This window comes from Cetorhinus maximus, chromosome 13 (assembly GCF_964194155.1).
Source record: "Cetorhinus maximus chromosome 13, sCetMax3.hap1.1, whole genome shotgun sequence".
Classification (NCBI taxonomy): Eukaryota; Metazoa; Chordata; class Chondrichthyes; order Lamniformes; family Cetorhinidae; genus Cetorhinus; species Cetorhinus maximus.
In genome coordinates this window covers 92,757,531-92,777,450 of record NC_135891.1, presented here as the reverse complement: position 1 = coordinate 92,777,450, position 19,920 = coordinate 92,757,531, and the positions used below count along the sequence as shown (strand labels likewise).

General features: G+C 43.4%; 1 protein-coding gene across 2 annotated transcripts in view; it reads left to right on the top strand.

Moving 5' to 3' along the window:
* fbn3 (fibrillin 3) overlaps positions 1–19,920 on the top strand; it is a 225,098-nt gene that overhangs the window by 95,629 nt on the left and 109,549 nt on the right. For both annotated transcript variants that reach the window (XM_078555790.1, XM_078555789.1), the window contains 4 exons: positions 987–1,250; positions 1,885–2,028; positions 9,592–9,711; positions 11,806–11,931. In XM_078555790.1, coding sequence (XP_078411916.1) covers positions 987–1,250; positions 1,885–2,028; positions 9,592–9,711; positions 11,806–11,931 — 654 coding nt within the window. The remainder of the gene's footprint in view (positions 1–986; positions 1,251–1,884; positions 2,029–9,591; positions 9,712–11,805; positions 11,932–19,920) is intronic.

The following is a 19,920-nucleotide window of genomic DNA, read 5'->3' as shown; positions in this document are numbered from 1 at the left end:
AAACTTCTTCACTCAGAATGTGGAACTTGCTAGCAGTTGAGGTGAATAGCATAGATGTATTTAAGGGGAAGCTAGATCAGTACATGTGGGCGAAAGGACTAAAAGGCTATGTTGATAGGGTTGATGAAGAGGGATGAAGAAGCTTGTGTGGAGCATAAACGTCTGTACTGATCAGTTGGGCCAAATAGCCAGTTTCTGTGCTGTTAATTTCAAGTAATTCTATGTATTATCAGATGCACACAGGGCCTTCCCATTTAGGTGCTTAGGACTGTTCCCTATGCCCAGTTCACACCAATAGGCCAACATGAACAAATTTCTAAGCAGCAGTTTGAAGGGGCAGGCAAGTGAAAGAGTAAAACAAATTTTCCAGTTTCTGATAAAATGCACATCCAACACCTCCCTCTACTCAGTGTCCAAGCTCCTTTGGTCCTTCTAGTATTTACTGATTTTGTACTTCTCCCAGATACCTGTTGGGTCCTGGCATTCTTACCATCCAGTCTTTCTGCTGTAAGAAGGATGGGAAATGAGCAGTGGGATTATCAATCATCATATTGCCTCATTTGAATATCACTGCCCATTGGCAGGCCGGTCCTTCTGGCACCCAGCAGAAAAGTTGACACAAAACCAGAACATATGATGACCTGGAATGACAGGTGCTGGTCCACATTCCTGCCCTATTCATCTGCTCTAGCACTGCTACTGAACCAGCAGAGGAGAAAGCTGCCTCCCAGGTGAACTAAAATCCATTCTCCCAAGAGGATCAGTTCCCAGCTACCTCAGTCAGCATTTCCAGGGGAAGATTTTACAGATACCTGCACCAGTACTAAGAGCACATATTGGGAATTCAGGCATGGGTGTTGTGGTAAGGGGGGAAGGGGGCTTGTACTCTGCTCCCAAATTCCCAATATGTTCTTCCCCACATCACATAAACTCACTTCTACTCCATCCACTAACTCACATGATGTTCTCAATGATATGCTTTTCAGATGAATATCGCAGACTCTGCATTGAGGGTGTTCCCTTTGGACCGGGTTACCCTGGCATAGGATTTCCAGGATTTTCTGGTGGACTTGGACCCAATGGCCTTGGCCCTGGTGGAATTGGCCCTGGTGGAGTGGGGCCTGGTGGAATCGGCCCTGCTGGAGTCGGCCCTGCTGGAGTCGGGCCTAGTGGGGTTGGGCCTAGTGGGATTGGACCAGGTGGGATTGGAACAGGTTTCTCAGGCCTACCTGGAACTGGACCAGGCATTGGTAAGTGTTAAATTAATTAAGATATGAAAGGTCACATTAGGCTAACTCAAAGAAAGAAAGTGTTAATTCATTCTATAATGTATAATTCACACTATTGGCATGCTTTGTTGTAAATTGGGGTTTGTTTTCCTCTGGAATAGTTTGATATCCTCAGTGACACAGATCGATAAGGTACACTCCAGTTTCAAGGGGTGTGAGAAACAGTGTTTTCCTCTGTGAAAATTTGGAAAATAAAATAGAAATATCATTTGGGTGACAGTAGTTACCAGGGAAATACAAAGCAACGATGGATATAACAAGAGGTGGTTCATGGGGTGTGGGCTTTGCTGGCAAGGCCAGAATTTATTGCCTATCTCTAATTTCTCTTGAGAAGGTGATGGTGATTTAGGGAGGGAGTTCCAGGATATTAATCCAGGTGAATTTTTAAAATGTGTAAATTACACAAGCAAAGGAAAACAATGTGGGATAGAGAATCCACAGGTTTTAAATATGTGGAAAAGATGAGTAGTTTGGGTTTTTACTCTATAAGAGAATAGTAAATATTTCCACAATCACCAAGTCACCAGGGAGCATTGAACCTGTGGTATAGAAATATGCAGCAATACCCCTGATCTTTTTATTAACCTTTTTCCAGGTACAGCCACCCTGAATCAGACAATCGATGTTTGTAAGCACTTCACCAACCTGTGTCTGAATGGACGTTGTATTCCAACACCATCAAGTTACCGCTGTGAATGTAACATGGGTTTCAAGCAGGATGTGCGTAGGGAATGTATAGGTGAGTGCTGACTCCAGCTGCTTAGGTCAGAATACAGTGTGGGTGGGGATTTTTACTGGTATTTCTTTTGCATTGATCTCTACATCTCTCCTGAAGTTACAGGCTCTCACTGCAGTGCAGTTTCCCAAGCGTCGACTTGCTGGAGTACAGTATCCTGGCCTCTGACTCTGGCTGGGATTTGATTTTCACTGAGTTTCACTGAGGCACAGTTCTCCAGATGCTGATTCATATTGGGGTACAGTTCCCCAGACGTTGACTCACATGGGGTACAGTTCCCCAGATGCTTGCTCACATTGGGATACAGTTCACATGACTCTGATTCTCTTTGGGGTACAGCTCTCCAGACATTGACTCTCACTGGGGTGCAGTTCCCTGGGCTCTATGACTTTTGCTGGGGAATATATCCTGGCCCCTGACTTTTGCTGTGGTACAGTATCTTAGGTGCCAGCTCTTGCTTGGGTTACAGTACATGGGTAATGATAAGAGAAGAGTCACACAGACTCTAAACATTAACTCTGTTTAAAAACAAAAAGTTTAACTCTGTTTCTCTGTTTCTCTGTCCACAGATGCTGCCAGAACTGCTGAGATTTTCCAGTATTTTCCATTTTTATTTCAGATTTCCAGCATCTGCAGTATTTTGCCTTTACCTTGGGTAATGACTCTGGCTATGGTACAGGATCCGGGGTGCTGACTCTTGTTGGGGTACAGGATCCAGGGTGCTGTCTCTTGTTGGGGTACAGGATCCAGGGTCAGACTCTAGTTAGGTTACAGTGTCCAGGCTGCTGATTCTAGTTAGGTTACAGTGTCCAGGTTGCTGATTCTAGTTGGGTTACAGTGTCCAAGCTGATGACTCTTGTTGGGGTACAGGATCCAGGGTGATGACTCTTGTTGGGGCACAGTCTCCAGGGTGCTGACTCTTGTTGGGGCACAGTCTCCAGGGTGATGACTCTTGTTGGGGCACAGTCTCCAGGGTGATGACTCTTGTTAGGGTACAGTAACCAGGGTGATGACTCTTGTTGGAGTACAGTATCCAGGGTGATGACTCTTGTTGGGGTACAGTAACCAGGGTGATGACTCTTGTTGGAGTACAGTATCCAGGGTGATGACTCTTGTTGGGGCACAGTCTCCAGGGTGTTGACTCTTGTTGGGGTACAGTAACCAGGGTGATGACTCTTGTTGGGGTACAGTAACCAGGGTGATGACTCTTGTTGGGGTACAGTAACCAGGGTGATGACTCTTGTTGGGGTACAGTAACTAGGGTGATGACTCTTGTTGGGGTACAGTATCCAGGGTGATGACTCTTGTTGGGGCACAGTCTCCAGGGTGCTGACTTTTGTTGGGGCACAGTCTCCAGGGTGCTGACTCTTGTTGGGGCACAGTCTCCAGGGTGCTGACTCTTGTTGGGGTACAGTAACCAGGGTGATGACTCTTGTTGGGGTACAGTAACCAGGGTGATGACTCTTGTTGGGGTACAGTAACCAGGGTGATGACTCTTGTTGGAGTACAGTAACCAGGGTGTTGACTCTTGTTGAAGTACAGTATCCAGGGTGATGACTCTTGTTGGGGTACAGTGCCCAGGGTGCAGACTCTTGTTGGGTTACAGTGCCCAACGTGCTGACTCTTGTCTGGGGTACAGTATCCAGGGTGATGACTCTAGTTGGGTTACCATATCCAGGGTGCTGACTCTTGTTGGGGTACAGTGCCCAGCATGCTGACTCTTGTTGGGGTACAGTATCCAGGGTGATGACTCTTGTTGGGGCACAGTGCCCAAGGTGATGACTCTTGTTGGGGTTCAGTGCCCAGCGTGCTGACTCTTGTTGGGTTACAGTATCCAGAGTGCTGTCTCTTGTTGGGGTACAGTGTCTGGGGTGCTAACTCTTGTTGAGTTACAGTATCCAGGGTGCTGACTCATGTTGGGGTACAGTATCCTGAGTTCTGACTCTTGTAGGGTTTCACTCTCATGGGTGCTGACTTTTGTTGGGGTACAGTGTCCAGGGTGCTGATTCCAGCTAAGATACAGTTATAGGGTGCTGACTCTCACTGCAGTACAGTCTCATGATCTGCACCCTCCTTTAGTATCTAACCTAAGTGGTTATTATTCACATGTGAGCCAACACTCTGAGTGTCAGCAAGCTACTTACTCATTGGGGCAATCAGAGCCAAGCCTCATCGTAAATAAAAACAGAAAGTGCTGAGAAGACTCAGCAGGTCTGGTAGTATCAGTGGCGAGAGAAACAGAGTTAACGTTTTGAGTCCGTATGACTCTTCAAAGCCTGACCCTGTCCTTACCCAACCTTCCAGCAGGTTAGCTGGATAGTCAGGTGCAGGCAGTAGTGCTGACCTGCCTAAGGGCAGATATTCTGTTCATTTCTTCCAGCCTCGTGATCTTGCACTTTCCTCTTCAATTGCTGACAGGAGCCTCCCATTTTCAGTTTGAATGAGCAATGAATATGACTAGTGAAAGGAACGCACGTGGTGGTTTCCCATTACCTTTCCCATGATTGCTTTAAAGGAAATACAAGTCTACTTCCCAAAGGATCCTTTTCCCGTTATCAAGTTTGTCCCTCAAGGTTCTAGGTCTTCTGCCATCGCCACCAAAAATTTGCTGCTTCTGTTGTGGGCCTTGGCTTGTAACCCTCAGCCAAGGATCTTGACGTGGGCATGGGGTGATTTGCAAGTGGGCAGGGATGACCACTCCCCGATGTCTCAAATGACTCTGCTACCCTACAATAGTGACTACACTTAAAAAGTACATAATTGGCTGTAAAGTCCATGGGCGGAATTTTACGTTGGCGGTGGGCGTGTTTGGCGGCATGAGTTGACAATATGCCGAGAAGGCCAAAAATTTGTTTCATGACGTTGTGAAACCAGTTTGCAGTCATCCGCTCTGCCCATCAACGATGGGCCACGTTTCCTGACGTCCGGAACTTCATGATAATACATCTGCATATCATTATAAGCCCAGCTCGCCGGAATCATCCCCCCCACCACGCTGGATCATCTGAGCACGCTGATGTGTTTCACAACTGTACATAAGCGATGTGCATCTGGCAAGCTGCATTTCGCTCGGGACTTCGAGGTTTGCTTGTCGACTTGTTTCGGGCAGCACTCATGGTCATCAGTGCCAGGCTTCATTGACAACTTCACATCACTTTTAGCGGGGCTCATGGGTAGGTCTCTAGCTACCAGACCAGCCAAAAGGTGGGAGTGGCTTTTCAAAGGCTGCAGGGCTGGGGCTTGCTTGGGGAAAGGGGTGAAGTGGCCTCAGGCAAGGAAAGAGGCTGCAGGGTGAGGGCTGTATTGGGGAAGGAGGGTATCCCAGGGTGGGTGTGGGGGCACATGTTGATCTGTGCAAGTGGCCTCAAGATGGTGAGGGCTGAGGAGGCAGTGCCCAGAGGAGATGAGGCCAAATGGACATGTGAGGGTATGTGTGTGGGAGACTGAGTGGCGATGTCCCTCAGGCTGTCAGTGAGTGAGATGCCAGTGAATGTGTGATGGGCTTGAGTATGTGAGGTTAGGGTGATGAAATGGTTGCCATACCCTGGTGGCACAGATGAGATTATTCATCCTCTTTCTGTATTGGATGGCCAACCTCTTCTGTGCAGCATTGGCACTGACCACCATTGCTATCACCTACCAAGCCAGAATGGTGAGATTGCTGGACCTCCTGCAGGCAGAGCGGGGGTAGAGGACTCTACGACATCCAAAAGGTGTTCCAGGGACCTGTCACTGAATCAGGGGGCTGCGGTCTTCTTGCCTTTAGGGGCCATGTCTTCTGTGCAGCAGTCCTGGGCTGGAAGCACTGAGAAGGGCATGCAGCTACACTTAAATATAGCACTTGGCATGAGGAAGTGGCGAGGTGACGGCGTGGTGGGCAAATGAGAGCCCACCTGCCCACCATCGAAATGACATGTTTCCCAGGAATGCGTGATTAATGAGGTGGAATTGGGACGATATGGCATGAAAAGCTGCCATTGCAGCTGGCGGGTAAAATGTTCTATTTCCCGCCTGCCACCACACTGAGTGCAAATATGGGACGAATCCACCCTATGGATATCCTGAGTTGTGAAACAGCTAGGTAAATGTAAGTCTTTCTTTAAGTATAGCACAGGTTGAACCTGGATTGAACATTGATTCTGGGACTATGCTGGTCTGCATATCTCATTAGCTGGGACAGGCCAGATTACGGCATTACCCTTACACCATGGTTTTTTTTGGGGGGAATGGTTTAGGGGATGGAAGCAAGGGCATTACTCGTTATGGAGGAATGAGTAACTGATTATTCCTGATTTTCCAATTCCATTGGGAATGCACGAGGACAGATCACATCCATTTACAATGGGGAGATGGTGTTGTAGTAATAATGCTACTGATTTAGTAATCCAGAAGCCTAGGCTAATGCTCTAGGAACACTGGTTCAAAACCCACAATGGCAGCTGGTGGAATTTAAATTCAATTAATCTGGAATATAAAGCTAGCCTCAGTAATTATAACCATGAAACTATCATCAATTGTTGTAAAAACCCATCTGATTCACTAATGTCCTTTAGGAAAGGAAATCTGCTGTCCTTACCTGGTCTGGCCAACATGTGATTCCAGACCCACAGCAATGTGGTTGCCTCTTAACTGCCCTCTGAAATGGCCTAGCAAACCAATCAGTTCAAGGGCAATTAGGGATGGGCAACAAATGCTGGCTTTGCCATAATAAAAATAAAGAAAAAAAAACAGTGCTGTGTACAACACAGGCCAAGCAGACAGTGCACAAATTAATTCATTTATCAGTGAAGTCTCTTATCCAAATTCACTACAATATTGTCTGTTTGTTAAGACTCCTCAAGTGACTCTTAATTTCTCTCTCCCTTTCTTACTCCTTGTTATACTTTCCCCCCTCAGAGACCAGCTCCAGCTTGGTCAGGATGTGGAAATCTCTGACTGGTTTGATCTAGTTCATATACTAGATGAGATTAAATTACCAGGCCCAGTGCACGTACTAAACTGTTCGTCCCTTCAGAAAACAGTGTTAATCGAAACCAGCCTGATTGGAATTTCCTGTTTCATAGTCAAGGGCTCAGCTGCAACCAAGAGATTCTACTCTTCACTGAGCGAAAGGAACTCAGGCTTCTACTGACATAAACATGTTCTGTAAATTCTAGCAGACTTCCACTGATTTTAATTGGTATGTAATTATTACAATTGGTCGCCCACTTTGCAACCCTGTACACTGAGAAAGTTCCAACCACTTACATGCACCACATAGTCTGCGAGGCCCCTAGACTTTAACACTCAGGATTGAAAAGGATAAAAATCAAAAGGCTCTGGGGAAAGAGCAGGGGAATATGACTAATTGGATAGCTATTTCAAAGAGTTAGCACAGGCACAATGGGCCAAATGGCCACCACCTGTGCTGTAAGATTCCTTGATAATGCTCCAGGCAAAATTAGTCTGTCCTCAAGGAGAGGATTGAGATGATAACCAAATTCTGAAGGAATCTGAGTATCCTGGAAGTGTGTGTAGCCCCAAGGATTATAGAGAGAGCAGGTCAGTTAAAGGACGAGATTGTAACAGTTCCATCTCCTGCACTCTTAACACAGTACCACTGTGAACCAACTGACAGAAGAATGCCGTTGGACTGATGATAAACAGCCCCCACACAAATTTCATAGCAAAGGATAATAGAAGCAAAAGAGGATGTGATTTCATTACTTGAATGACACTGGGTGTATGTTCATGAATAAATTGTAACATAAGGGATGGGGCACACAACTGATGGAAGGAAGTGACTCTGTATGTCATAGTCAAAACAAATTTGAAGTCGATACATACCAAACTTTCATATGAAAACACACTAAAAGTAAACTTAATACTGATCTAAAAGTACTCCTTCAAAGAAAGAACCGGATAAATATCCGGATCGGAATGGGATTGGAAGTTGCAGTCTGAAGGAATCTACTACATGACAGAACATAAGGATTTCTGAACTGCTGAAATCAGCAAGATATCAGTAGGTCACAGTGCAGGTATGGGAGTGTAGTGTGTGCGTGGGGGGTATCATGTTGGGTGTGTGGGTCTGCAATGTATCAGGGGTATGATGTATATGGGGTTGTTGTATGGAATGTAGTGTATGTTGGGTGTAATTTAGGAAGATGCTAATGACCTACACAAAGCTGCTAATTATGGAGTTGATTTTTCACTCCACACTCCTCTGCCTTTCTACCCTCACTCCACAATTGGTTTGATCTTTGGTTATAAATTTCAACAAAAGCATGTGGATTACATTTAATAGGATGCAACAATTCCAGTGCATTCACAAGGCAATCTTATAAAAATGTTGGATGCCACCAGCTGCCAGAAATGTGAGGATTGCTGTATATTGATTCCTTTGGGGAGCAGAGAGGTTTTATAACAGCTTCCCCTTAGGCAATTCAGTCTGCCTGTTTAGACTGTGCAAATGACTGTAATTTTTCTTCCCACTTTGTACTCCTTGTTTATACTTTCTCCACTCATAGACCAGCCAAACCTGGCCAGGATGTTGAAATCTATGATAGGCTAGGCTCTACAGAGGATGTGGATGGAAAAGCAAATAGCTCAGAGGGAATTTATCATATGTTAGATTGTGCACTGGCTGTGGAAGTAGATTAAATGGATGAGTTAAAGCCTGAGAGAGAGTAAAGTGGACATGTGATTGGAAAGAGTTAAATGAATGAGGTAGAGTCCATGGTCTGTCAGACGAGGTTAAATAGATGAGGTGCAGTTTATGACGGGCTTTGAGAGGAAATTAAATGGGTGAAATAGAGTTCATAATAAAATATACATGGGCTGTGTGATCAGATGAAATGAATGAGATGGAGCTTATTATAGAATAAAGGGCACATGAGCTGTGCAAAGAGATTATGTAGGTGAGGTAGATAGATTATAGTGTGCACAGACTTTGGGCGGAGTGGGACGATGGGCAGAATGTCTTTTTCCCTTTCCTCATTTCTTTTAGGTCCTGTCATGGTGCCTGTAATAATAATAATAATCTCACAGTCAAATTTTAAGTTCCATCTCCTTATCCCCTATACTACAACTGAATCTCAAGATTTCTTAATTAAGTAGACAGGCTATGGATAGATGTATGATTTGGAGTGTTACTGTATAAAGACAAATGTCCCAAAGACCCCTAAATCCCACTGTGAGAAGCTATGGATTTATTTGGGAATGAATGTTGAGATGGTCCGGACATGAGATTGCCACAGAACTCAGGCCACGAAAGAATGCCAGGAAATGGGAACCTTGAGCTCCTTTGCAATTATCTGATTAAATACAACTTGGCTAAGGATTGGTTAGAATTTACTGTGTGACCACAGCAACAAACATCTCCACAACACGAGGCTCCAGCTCTGCAGGGATCATCTACACACTCTCTAATCATTGAGAGCCGTCATTTTGTTAAAACGTGTCTCACTTTGTGAGTAGCCAGTCTCAGTAATTAGAGAGCCTGGGTTTCCTTTGCTATTGCATTCCCTCATCTTGGTGAGCTAGTTAATTTTAACATTTGGCTGCTTTATATTTACTTTTCCACAGATGTTGATGAATGCTCCAGCAGCCCTTGTGTGAATGGTGACTGCGTTAACACCCCTGGTGCTTACCACTGCAAGTGTCATGATGGTTTCCAGAGTACTGCCACCAAGCAAGCCTGTATCGGTGAGTCCAGCCAAGGAGACCAGAGCTCGCAATCTCCTCTTCCGCTCTGTAAATCAGTTGATGAGTGCATTCTGTTTGGCCCCACAGCTCTCAGGTTTCATATTAATCTCATTATTACCTGAATATTAATATGGTTTCTTGTAACCGCAATGATAAGATAATGCACTGGGAACAATTTTAAAATGGCTTTGTGGATTGCAATTCTGCTGCATAAATATGACACAAATCAAATGTCCTCCCTCCTCTTCCATTTAGAGAAACAAAAACCATTTGCATTTATACAACAACTTGAATGTGGTAAACTGTTCCAAAGTACTTCACAGAGAGAAAAATTTGACACCAGCCACATAAGGAGATTTTAGGGCAAGTGATCAAAAGATTGGTGCAAGAGGGAAGATTTAGGAGTGATTAAAAGAGAGATAGTGAGGTGGAGAAGTTTAGGGTGGGTATTCCAGACTTTAGGGCCTACACAGTTGTCAATGGTTGAATGAAAGAAATTGGGGATTCACAGGACCTGTGAAACACTCTGGCCATGTTTTTAACTTGAAGCAGATTTCAGGTGGGTGGGAGACAGAGCGAATTTGGAATTCACCCGTTGTGGTACAAAATAAGGTCTGGGTTATTTTAACTCCTGGGCCTCATTAAAATGCTCCCGATTTACTTTCTGCCCAGGACAGGTGGGAGGCGGCTGCTGGCCTGAAAATCGGGCGTCCAATGAGAAACAACATGTAGCTAACAACAGTATGTGGACAGCAAGGGCTCGGATAGCATTAGTACAGATTACATGAGTATGCTGTAACTGTCCTGGGTTCGAGCCCAGTAATTGCAAAAGCTCTTGCTCCCATTGTCTCAAAGAGAGATGTGAGAGTGGAGTCAATGCATCAAAATACCAGATGCAGCAAACTCACACAAGCATCCTTTCATTTCAAATTTCTAGCTGCTGTGGTTTGGACTGTTTAGATTGCTGCCCACTGAGAGTTCAATTTGCCCTTTCCAGATCCATTTTACTCAGAAATCTAAACAGATGTTGGAAAGAGATGTTTGCAGCATCTGTCGAGGCTGGACTCAAACCCAGGAACTGGAGGCGAGAGGGAAGGCCTGGTGGTTAATCATATTTCACTGTTGCCACCAGAGAGTTACCAGCACCACTGCCAAAAGTAACCGGCACTGCCCATGCTACAGGGGCCACCATTTTGTTTCTGTTGTGCTTGGGTTGAATTGGAAGCTGATCTGACATTTAAATGGGGATCAATATCCAGTTGAATGTCTTCCAAAGTGGATTTTCGGATAACATGAAGCTGTACTTCTTTCTGATTTATACAGACATGGTTACTCTGGAAGTGCCACTGGGACTACACATACAGTAATGTTACCGTGAATCTCACAGAGGAGTTGGTTTATGACAGCCTTGTTGGTCTTATGATAACAGAGGTGATTCTCACAGACCAGCGATGTGAAAATTGCACTCATGGCTTTTATTGGCAGCTTGTGTCCACAACCAGACTCAGGTGATGGAACCAGCCCAAAGCCCCACTGGTGGAAGCTAAGGGGCTTTGCCGCTGTACACACTTTCCTTAAAACCTAATGTGTGCCACATCCTTTACATAAAGGTTGGTCTCTGATGTTGAGATCCTTTACAAAACTCTCTCAGGTGACATACTTACCATCAGAAGGATGGTACAACAGGAATATTAATGAAAACAGAAATACCTGGAAAAACTCAGCAGGTCTGGCAGCATCGGCGGAGAAGAGCAAAGTTGACGTTTCGAGTCCTCATGACCCTTCAACAGAAAGGGTCATGAGGACTCGAAACGTCAACTTTGCTCTTCTCTGCCGATGCTGCCAGACCTGCTGAGTTTTTCCAGGTATTTCTGTTTTTGTTTTGGATTTCCAGCATCCGCAGTTTTTTGTTTTTATAGGAATATTAATGATCTTTTCTTCAGGAATATGGCTCTTTCACATCAAAGGCCAGCCTAAATAGCAGGTGTAAGTGCGCGCCTGTAACGCCAATTCAAGTTGGCCATGTGACAGAAGTATGCAGTTGATGTCTGGTTGGGTGACATCCTAATAATTAGCTTCCTCTTTGGTCCCTAGATATAGACGAGTGTATCCAGAATGGTGTTTTATGTAGGAACGGCCGGTGTGTTAACACTGATGGAAGCTTCCAGTGTATCTGCAACGCTGGCTTTGAGCTCACCCCTAATGGAAAGAACTGCATTGGTAAGTATGCTTCACCCATTCAGATTGATCTACAACAAACAGTGAGAGCTAATTTCTAACATCCTGAGTTCCAAATAACACACACACAGCAAACACACGAGGTTACATCCTCGACACAGGACTCAGAGCCGGAAGCAAAGTTATAAATGAAATAAAAACAGAAAATACTGGAAAAACTCAGCAGGGACGTTAGACAGAGAGAGAGAGAAACAGAGTTAATGGGCAGAATTTTCCAGCCCCAATGCGGTAAGGGCGGGGTCGGAAAATGCAGCAGGCCATTTAAAGGTCCATTCACTTCGGCAGGACCGGAAGAACACGCCGGCGGGAGGGGCTGGAAAATTCTGGGCAATGTTTCAGGTCAATGACCTTTCAACTGAACTGGGAAAGGTAAGAGACGTAATGGGTGTTGAGCAAAAGGTGGGTGTGACAAGAGCAAAAGGTGGGTGTGACATGGGCAAAAGAAAGATCCATGATAGGGTGGAAGACAGGAGTCGTTGAGGGCAGAATTTTGCCCTTGGCGTTCAGGCTCGGCAGGGGCGGTCAGGATGCCGACTGCCACCCGTGATCGGGCCCAGAAGGCAATTTCGCGCTGGTGGGCCAATTAAGGCCTGCCCAGCGTGAAACACAAGCGGCAGCACTGAGCGCTGCCTGTGCGGGCAGAGGAAGAAGGGTGAGCCAGGCGAGCATGACCTTCGCACATGTGCACGAGTACGCGCTATATAATCCCCCTGAGGCAGAGAGCTGCTTCAGGGAGATGAAGATATATGAAAACATATAATTTAAAAAATAAAAATGTAATGAAATATGTCCCCTCATCACATGAGCAGGGACATGCTATTAATGAAAAAATAAAGTTTTTATTTATTTTTATTTGCTTTTGGAAACCTCATCCGTGGATGAGGTTTCCAAAAAAGTGCAAAGGCCGCTTGACCTTTTCACCTGTCCGCCAACCATAAGGTTGGATGGGCAGCGAAAAATTTCTTTTAAATTAGTTTTCTCGTGGCCTTAATAAGCCTTTTAATTGTTGGCGGGTGTGCTGCCGACTCCAACACGCACCCGCTGACCGAAATATCATGCGAGTGTGCGATGACATTGGGACGCACGCCCGATGTCATCGCGCGTCATTTTACGTTCGGATAGGCCGGGTGCCTGCCCGCCCGCCGAGCTAAAAATGTTACCCTGAATGAAAGAAGAATTAGTCTTAGAAACAAAGAAGAGATATACCTAGAGCAGGTATGCTGCCGTCCGAAAACAAAAATATGAGGATAAAAAAGGAGAAAAACCAAAACAGACAAAGAAAACAAAACAAACATGGGGTTATGGACTGAAATTGTTGAATTCAATGTTGAGTCCGAAAGGCTGTAAAGTGCCTAATTGAAAGATGAGGTGCTGTTATTCAAGCTTGCGTTGATCTTCATTGATATAGTTTAGCAAGCGAAGGACCAAGATGCCAGCATGAGAGCAAGAGAGAGAATTAAAATGACAGGCCACTGGAAGGTCAATGTCAACGCAGTGCTGCAATGTCAGTTGCAGTTTCTTAAGAGTAGGATGTTTTAGCACCAACCAGAGAGCAGGCTATACTAGATCAAGTGATATACACTGAGACAGGATTAATTAATGACTTCATAGTGAAGGCACCCCTAGGTAGCAGTGATCATAACATGATTGAATTTCGCATTCTGTTTGAGGAACAGAGGAATGGATCCAAGACTAGTGTTTGAAACTTAAATAAGAACAATTATGAGGGCATGAAGACAGAGCTGGCTAAAGTGAACTGGGGTAGGTCAGTAGAGATGCAGTGGCAAACATTTAAGGAGATATTTCAGAATACTCCAAAATAGATGCATTCCAGTGAGAAAGGAGGACACACCATTTGTGGCTAACTAAAGAACTTAAATCTATTATCAAATTGAAAGGAAAAGCGTATACTTCCGCAAAGATGAGTGGCAGGTCAGAAGATTGGACAGAATATAAAGAACAGCAAACAATGACTAAAAGATTAATAAGTAGGGACAAATTAGACTATGAGAGAAAGCTAGCTAGAAATATAAAAACAGATAGTAAGAGTTTCTAAAGGTATTTAAAAAGGAAAAGAGAAGTAAAGTGAACGTTGGTCCTCTAGAGAGTGAGAATGGGGAAGTAATAATGGAAAATAAGGAAATAGTGGATGAATTTTGTATCTGTCTTCACTGTAGGGGATACAAATAACATTCCAGATATAATTGTGACTCAGGTGGTGGAAGGGAGGGAGGAATTTAAAACAATTACAATCACCAGGCAAAGGTTACTGAGAAAATTATTAGAACTAAAAGCTGACAAGTCCCCAGGCCTTGATGGACCTCATCTCAGGGTGTTAAAAGAAGTGGCTGCTGAGATAATAGATGCATTGGTTTTAATTTTCTAAAATTCCCTAGAGTCTGGAATGGTCCCAACAGATTGGAAAATAGTGAATGTGACTCCTCTATTCAAGAAAGCAAGGAGACAGAACATAGGAAACTGGGCTAGTTAGCTTAACATCTGTCATAGAGAAATTGCTGGAGTCTATTGTTAAGGAAGTTATAGCAGGGTACTTAAAAAATCTCAATGCAATCAAGCAGAGTCAACATGGTTTTGTGAAAGGGAAATAATGTTTGACTAATTTATTGAAGTTCTTTGAGGAAGTAACAAACATGAACCTGTGGATGTGATATTCTTAATTTTCCAGAAGGCATTTGACAAGGTGCCACATCAAAGGTTAATATGCAAAATAAGAGCTCTTGGTGTAGGGGGTGACATATTAGCATGGATGGAGGATTGGTTAGCTAACAGGAAACAGAGTCGGGATAAATGTGTCTTTTTTGGGTTGGCAAGATGTGACAAGTGGAGTGCCACAGGGATCCGTGCTGGGCAATGAACAATTTATAATTTATGTCAATGACTTAGATAAAGCGACCAAATGTATGGTTGCTAAATTTGCTGATGACACAAAGATAAATAGGAAAGTTAGTTGTAAAGTGGACATAAGTCTGCAAAAGGACACTGATAGGTTAAGTGAATGTGCAAAATTTGGCAGATGGGGTATAATGTGGGAAAATGGGATCTTCTCCACTTTGGCAGGAAGAATAGAAAAGCAATACATTGTTTAAATGGAGAGAGATTGCAGAACTCTGTGGTATAGAGGGATCGAGTTATCCTAGAACATGAATTAGGAAAAGTTGGTATGCAGATGCAGCAAGTGATTAGGAAAGCAAATTGAATGTTGTCATTTATTGCAAAGGGAATGGAATATAAAAAGGATATTTTGCTACAGTTCTTCAGGGTATTGGTGAGACCACATCTGGAGTACTTGTACAGTTTTGGTCTCCTTATTTAAGAAAGGATATAAATGCACTAGAAGCAGTACAGAGAAAGTTCACTCGACTGATACCTGGGATGGGGGTTTATGTTACGAGGAAAGGTTGGACAGGCTGGGCCTGTCTCCACTGGAGTTTAGAAGATTGAGAGATGATCTTATTGAAACACACAAGGTCCTGAGGGGATTTGGCAGGGTAGATGCTGAAAGGATGTTTCCCCTTGTGGGAGAGACTAGAACTGGGAGACGGTTTAAAAATAAAAATAAGGGGTCTCCCATTTAAGATGGAGATGAGAAGAAATTTTTTCTCTCAGAGGATTGAGAGTCTTTAGAGAGCGGTGGAGGCAGGGTCAATGAATATTTTTAAGGCAGAGGTAGATAGATTCTTGACCAACAAGGCAGTCATAGGTTATCAGGGGTAGGCAGGAATTTGGAATTGAGGCCACAATCAGATCAGCCATGATCTTAATGAATGGTGGAGCAGATTCCTGCTCCTAATTTATATGTTCATAGGTAAACCCGCTATAACATTGTCATGTCAAACCAGTATGCTACTGCAATGTCAAACCCAGTATATTACTGTCATGTCAAACCCAGTATAACACTATCATGTCAAACCCAGTATATTGCTGTCATGTCAAATCCAGTATAACACTATTACGTCAAACCCAGTATATTACTGTCATGTCAAATCCAGTATAACACTATTACGTCAAACCCATTATATTACTGCAATGTCAAACCCAGTATGTTACAGCAAAATCAAACCCAACACAACACTCTCATGTCAAACCTAGTACACTACTACAATGTCACACCCAGTTTATTATTGCAATTTCAAATCCAGTATATTACTGCAATGTCCAACCCATTATATTACTGTCACGTCAATCCCAGTATGTTACTGTCATGTCAAACCCGGTATAACACGGTCTTGTCAAATCCAGTATGTTACTGCAATGACAAACTCAATATACTACTACTTTTTTTCCCAATTTTTCCAATTTCATGCCCAGTGTTTTACTGAATGCCAAACCCAGTATATTATTACAACATCAAACCCAGTATATTGCTCCAACTTTGACTGTGCCCGCACCAATTCTTTTTTGCAGGTAGCCCATTGAAAAATTGTAGCTGAACAATGGGCTACCTTCAGAAAAGAATTGGTGCGGGCACAGTCAAAGTGTATCCTATCGAAAGGGAAAGATAAGGCAAACTAATCCAGAGCTGCTGGATGAAAAAGGAGATAGAAATTAATATACAGAAGAAAAAGTGTGTTTATGACAGGTGTGGGGTAGAAAATACAATTGAGAACCAAGGGGAATACAGAAGGTTCTGAGGGGAGATGAAAAAGTATACTAGAGAAGCGAAGACGGATTATGAGAAAAGACTGGCAGCCAACATAAAGGGGAATCCCAAAGTCTTCTATAGGCATATAAACAGTAAAAGGGTGATAAAAGGAGGAATAGGGCCAATTAGGAACCTATAAAGGGAATTTACACATGGAGGAAGGGGCCATGGCTGAGGTATTAAGTGAATACTTTGCATCCACCTTTACCAAGGAGGTAGATGCTATCCAGGCCATGGTGACAGACGAGGAAACTCTGTTACTAGAAGGACTCAAAATTGATAAGGAGAAAGTGTTGAATAGACTGTCGGTACTTAAAGTTGACAAGGCACCAGGACCAGATGAGATGCATCTGAGGATATTGAAGGAAGTGAGAGTAGAAATTGCAGGGCCACTGGCCATTATTTTTCAGTCTTCCCTAGACTCAGGGGAGGTGCCAGAGGACTGGAGAATTGCAAACATTATGCCCTTGTTCAAAAAAGGTTGTAAGGATTAGCCCAACAATTACAGACCAGTCAGTTTAACTTCAGTGGTGGGCAAGATTCTAGAAACAATTATTCGGGAAAGAATTAGTAGTTACATGGAAAAATATGGGTTACATGGAAAAATATGGGTTGATAAGGAAGACCCAGCATGGATTTCTAAAGGGGAAATTGTGTTTAACTAATTTGCTGGAGTTTTTTTGAAGAGGTGACAGAAAAGGTCAAGGTAATGCTGTTGATGTGGTGTACATGAACTTTCAAAAGGCATTTTATGCAGTGCCACACAACAGGCTGGTGAGAAAAGTTATTGCTCATGAATAAAAGGGGCAACGTGGATACAAAATTGACTGGAAAATAGGAAGCAGAGAGTAATGATCAATGGATATTTTTCAGACTGGAGGAAGGTTTGTAGTGGAGTTCCCCTGGGGTTGATATGGGGACCCTTGTTTTTCCCCATATATATTAATGATCTAGATCTTGGTGTGCAGGGGACAATTTCAAAGTTTGCGGATGATATGAAGCTTGGGAGTGTTGTAAACTGCGAGGAGGACAATGTAGAACTCCAAAAAGTATATAGACAAGTTGGTGGAGTGGGCAGATAGGTGGCAGATGAAGTTCAATGCGGAGAAGTGTGAGGTGATGCATTTTGGTAGGAAGAACTTGGACAGATATAAAATAAGGTGTGAAATTTTGAAGTGGGTGCAAGAGCAGAAAGACCTGGTGTATATGTGCATAGATCATTGAAGGTGGCAGGACAGGTGGAGAGAGCAGTTAATAAAGCATATAGTATCCTGGGCTTTATTAATAGGGGCATAGAGTACAAGAGCAAGGAGATTATGCTGAATTTATATAAGACACTCATTAGACCTCAGCTCGAGTATTGTGTACAGTTCTGGGCACCACATTATAGGAAGGATGTGAACACATTGGAAAGAGTGCAGAAGAGGTTTACAAGAATGGCTCCATGGATGAGAAACTTGAGTTATGAGGATAGATTAGAGAGGTTAGGACTGTTCTCCTTAGAGAAGTAGGCCAAGAGGAGATTTGATACAGATGTTCAAAATCATGAGAATAGATAGGGAGAAGCTTTTCCTGCTCATAAAAGGATCAAGAACGAGAGGACATAGATTTCAAGTGATTTGCAAAAGAAGCAAATGTGACATGAGAAAAGTCTTTTTCACACAACAAGTGGTTCGGGTCTGGAAGTGTGATGGAGGCAGGTTCAATCGAGGCGTTCAAGAGAGCATTGGATGATTATTTGAATAGAAACAATGTGCAGGGGTATGGGGAAAAGGCAGGGCAATGGCATTAGGTCATAATGCTCATTTGGAGAGCCGGTGCAGACACAATGGGCTGAATGGCCTCCTTCTGTGCCACTAAAATTCTGTGATATCAAACCCAGTATGTCATTGCAATGTTAAACCCAGTGTATTACTACAAAGTCAGACCCCTCCCACCTGGCAGGATTATTACAGTCCTGCCGAACTGCGTGGAGATTTAAATGGCTCGCCACATCCACTGTGGGGGAGACATGCCGCAGCGGGGCGCAAAATCCTGACCTATATTACTGTCAGTGAACCCAGTATGTTACTGTCATTGTCAAACCCAGTATATTACTGTCAGTGAACCCAGTATGTTACTGTCATTGTCAAACCCAGTATATTACTGTCAGTGAACCCAGTATGTTACTGTCATTGTCAAACCCAGTATATTACTGTCAGTGAACCCAGTATGTTACTGTCATTGTCAAACCCAGTATATTACTGTCAGTGAACCCAGTATGTTACTGTCATTGTCAAACCCAGTATATTACTGTCAGTGAACCCAGTATGTTACTGTCATTGTCAAACCCAGTATATTACTGTCATTGTCAAACCCAGTATATTACTGTCAGTGAACCCAGTATGTTACTGTCATTGTCAAACCCAGTATATTACTGTCAGTGAACCCAGTATGTTACTGTCATTGTCAAACCCAGTATATTACTGTCATTGTCAAACCCAGTATATTACTGTCAGTGAACCCAGTATGTTACTGTCATTGTCAAACCCAGTATATTACTGTCAGTGAACCCAGTATGTTACTGTCATTGTCAAACCCAGTATATTACTGTCATTGTCAAACCCAGTATACTACTGCAGTGTCACAACCAGTATCTTGCTTTCATGTTGAACCCAGTATATTATTGGGATGTCAGTGAAATCAGTGGGAGAAGTAAAAATAAATTAAGGGAAAATTAATTTGGAAATGTTTACAGAAAGCACGGTATCTTTATTCAAAATGTGATAAACATTCAGGATATCCTTTAAATTAAGTAAATGGAATCAGACATTAGGGAAGTTCAAGATGTCATTTGATATTGAGTTGGGAAGTTAGGGCACTAGAGGAATGACCTTTAATGGAACTGTTAGCTACAAGGGGGATGTGCTTTGACAGGATAGTTACTGTACAAGTGAAATGGGAATTCATAAGACAGAAGTTAGAGGAACAATTAGAGTGCTAGAGGAATTTGATGGAACAGTTAGGGTACTAGCGGAATGGACTTTGTTAGAGTATTTAGGGTATTGTATTACGATGTTACTGTGGTCAATGCCGCTCTGAGTATTTCTCTGTGTTTTTTAATTTATTCATTCATGAGTTGCAGGCTTCACTGGCTAGGCCAGCATTTATTCCCCATTCCTAATTACCCTTGAGAAGATGGTGGTGAGCTGCTACCTTGAACTGCTGCAGTCCACGGGGTGTAGGTATACTCACCATGCTATTAGGAAGGGAATTCAAGGATTTTGACCCAGTAACAGTGAAGGAACAGCTCTGTGACATCCCAATAA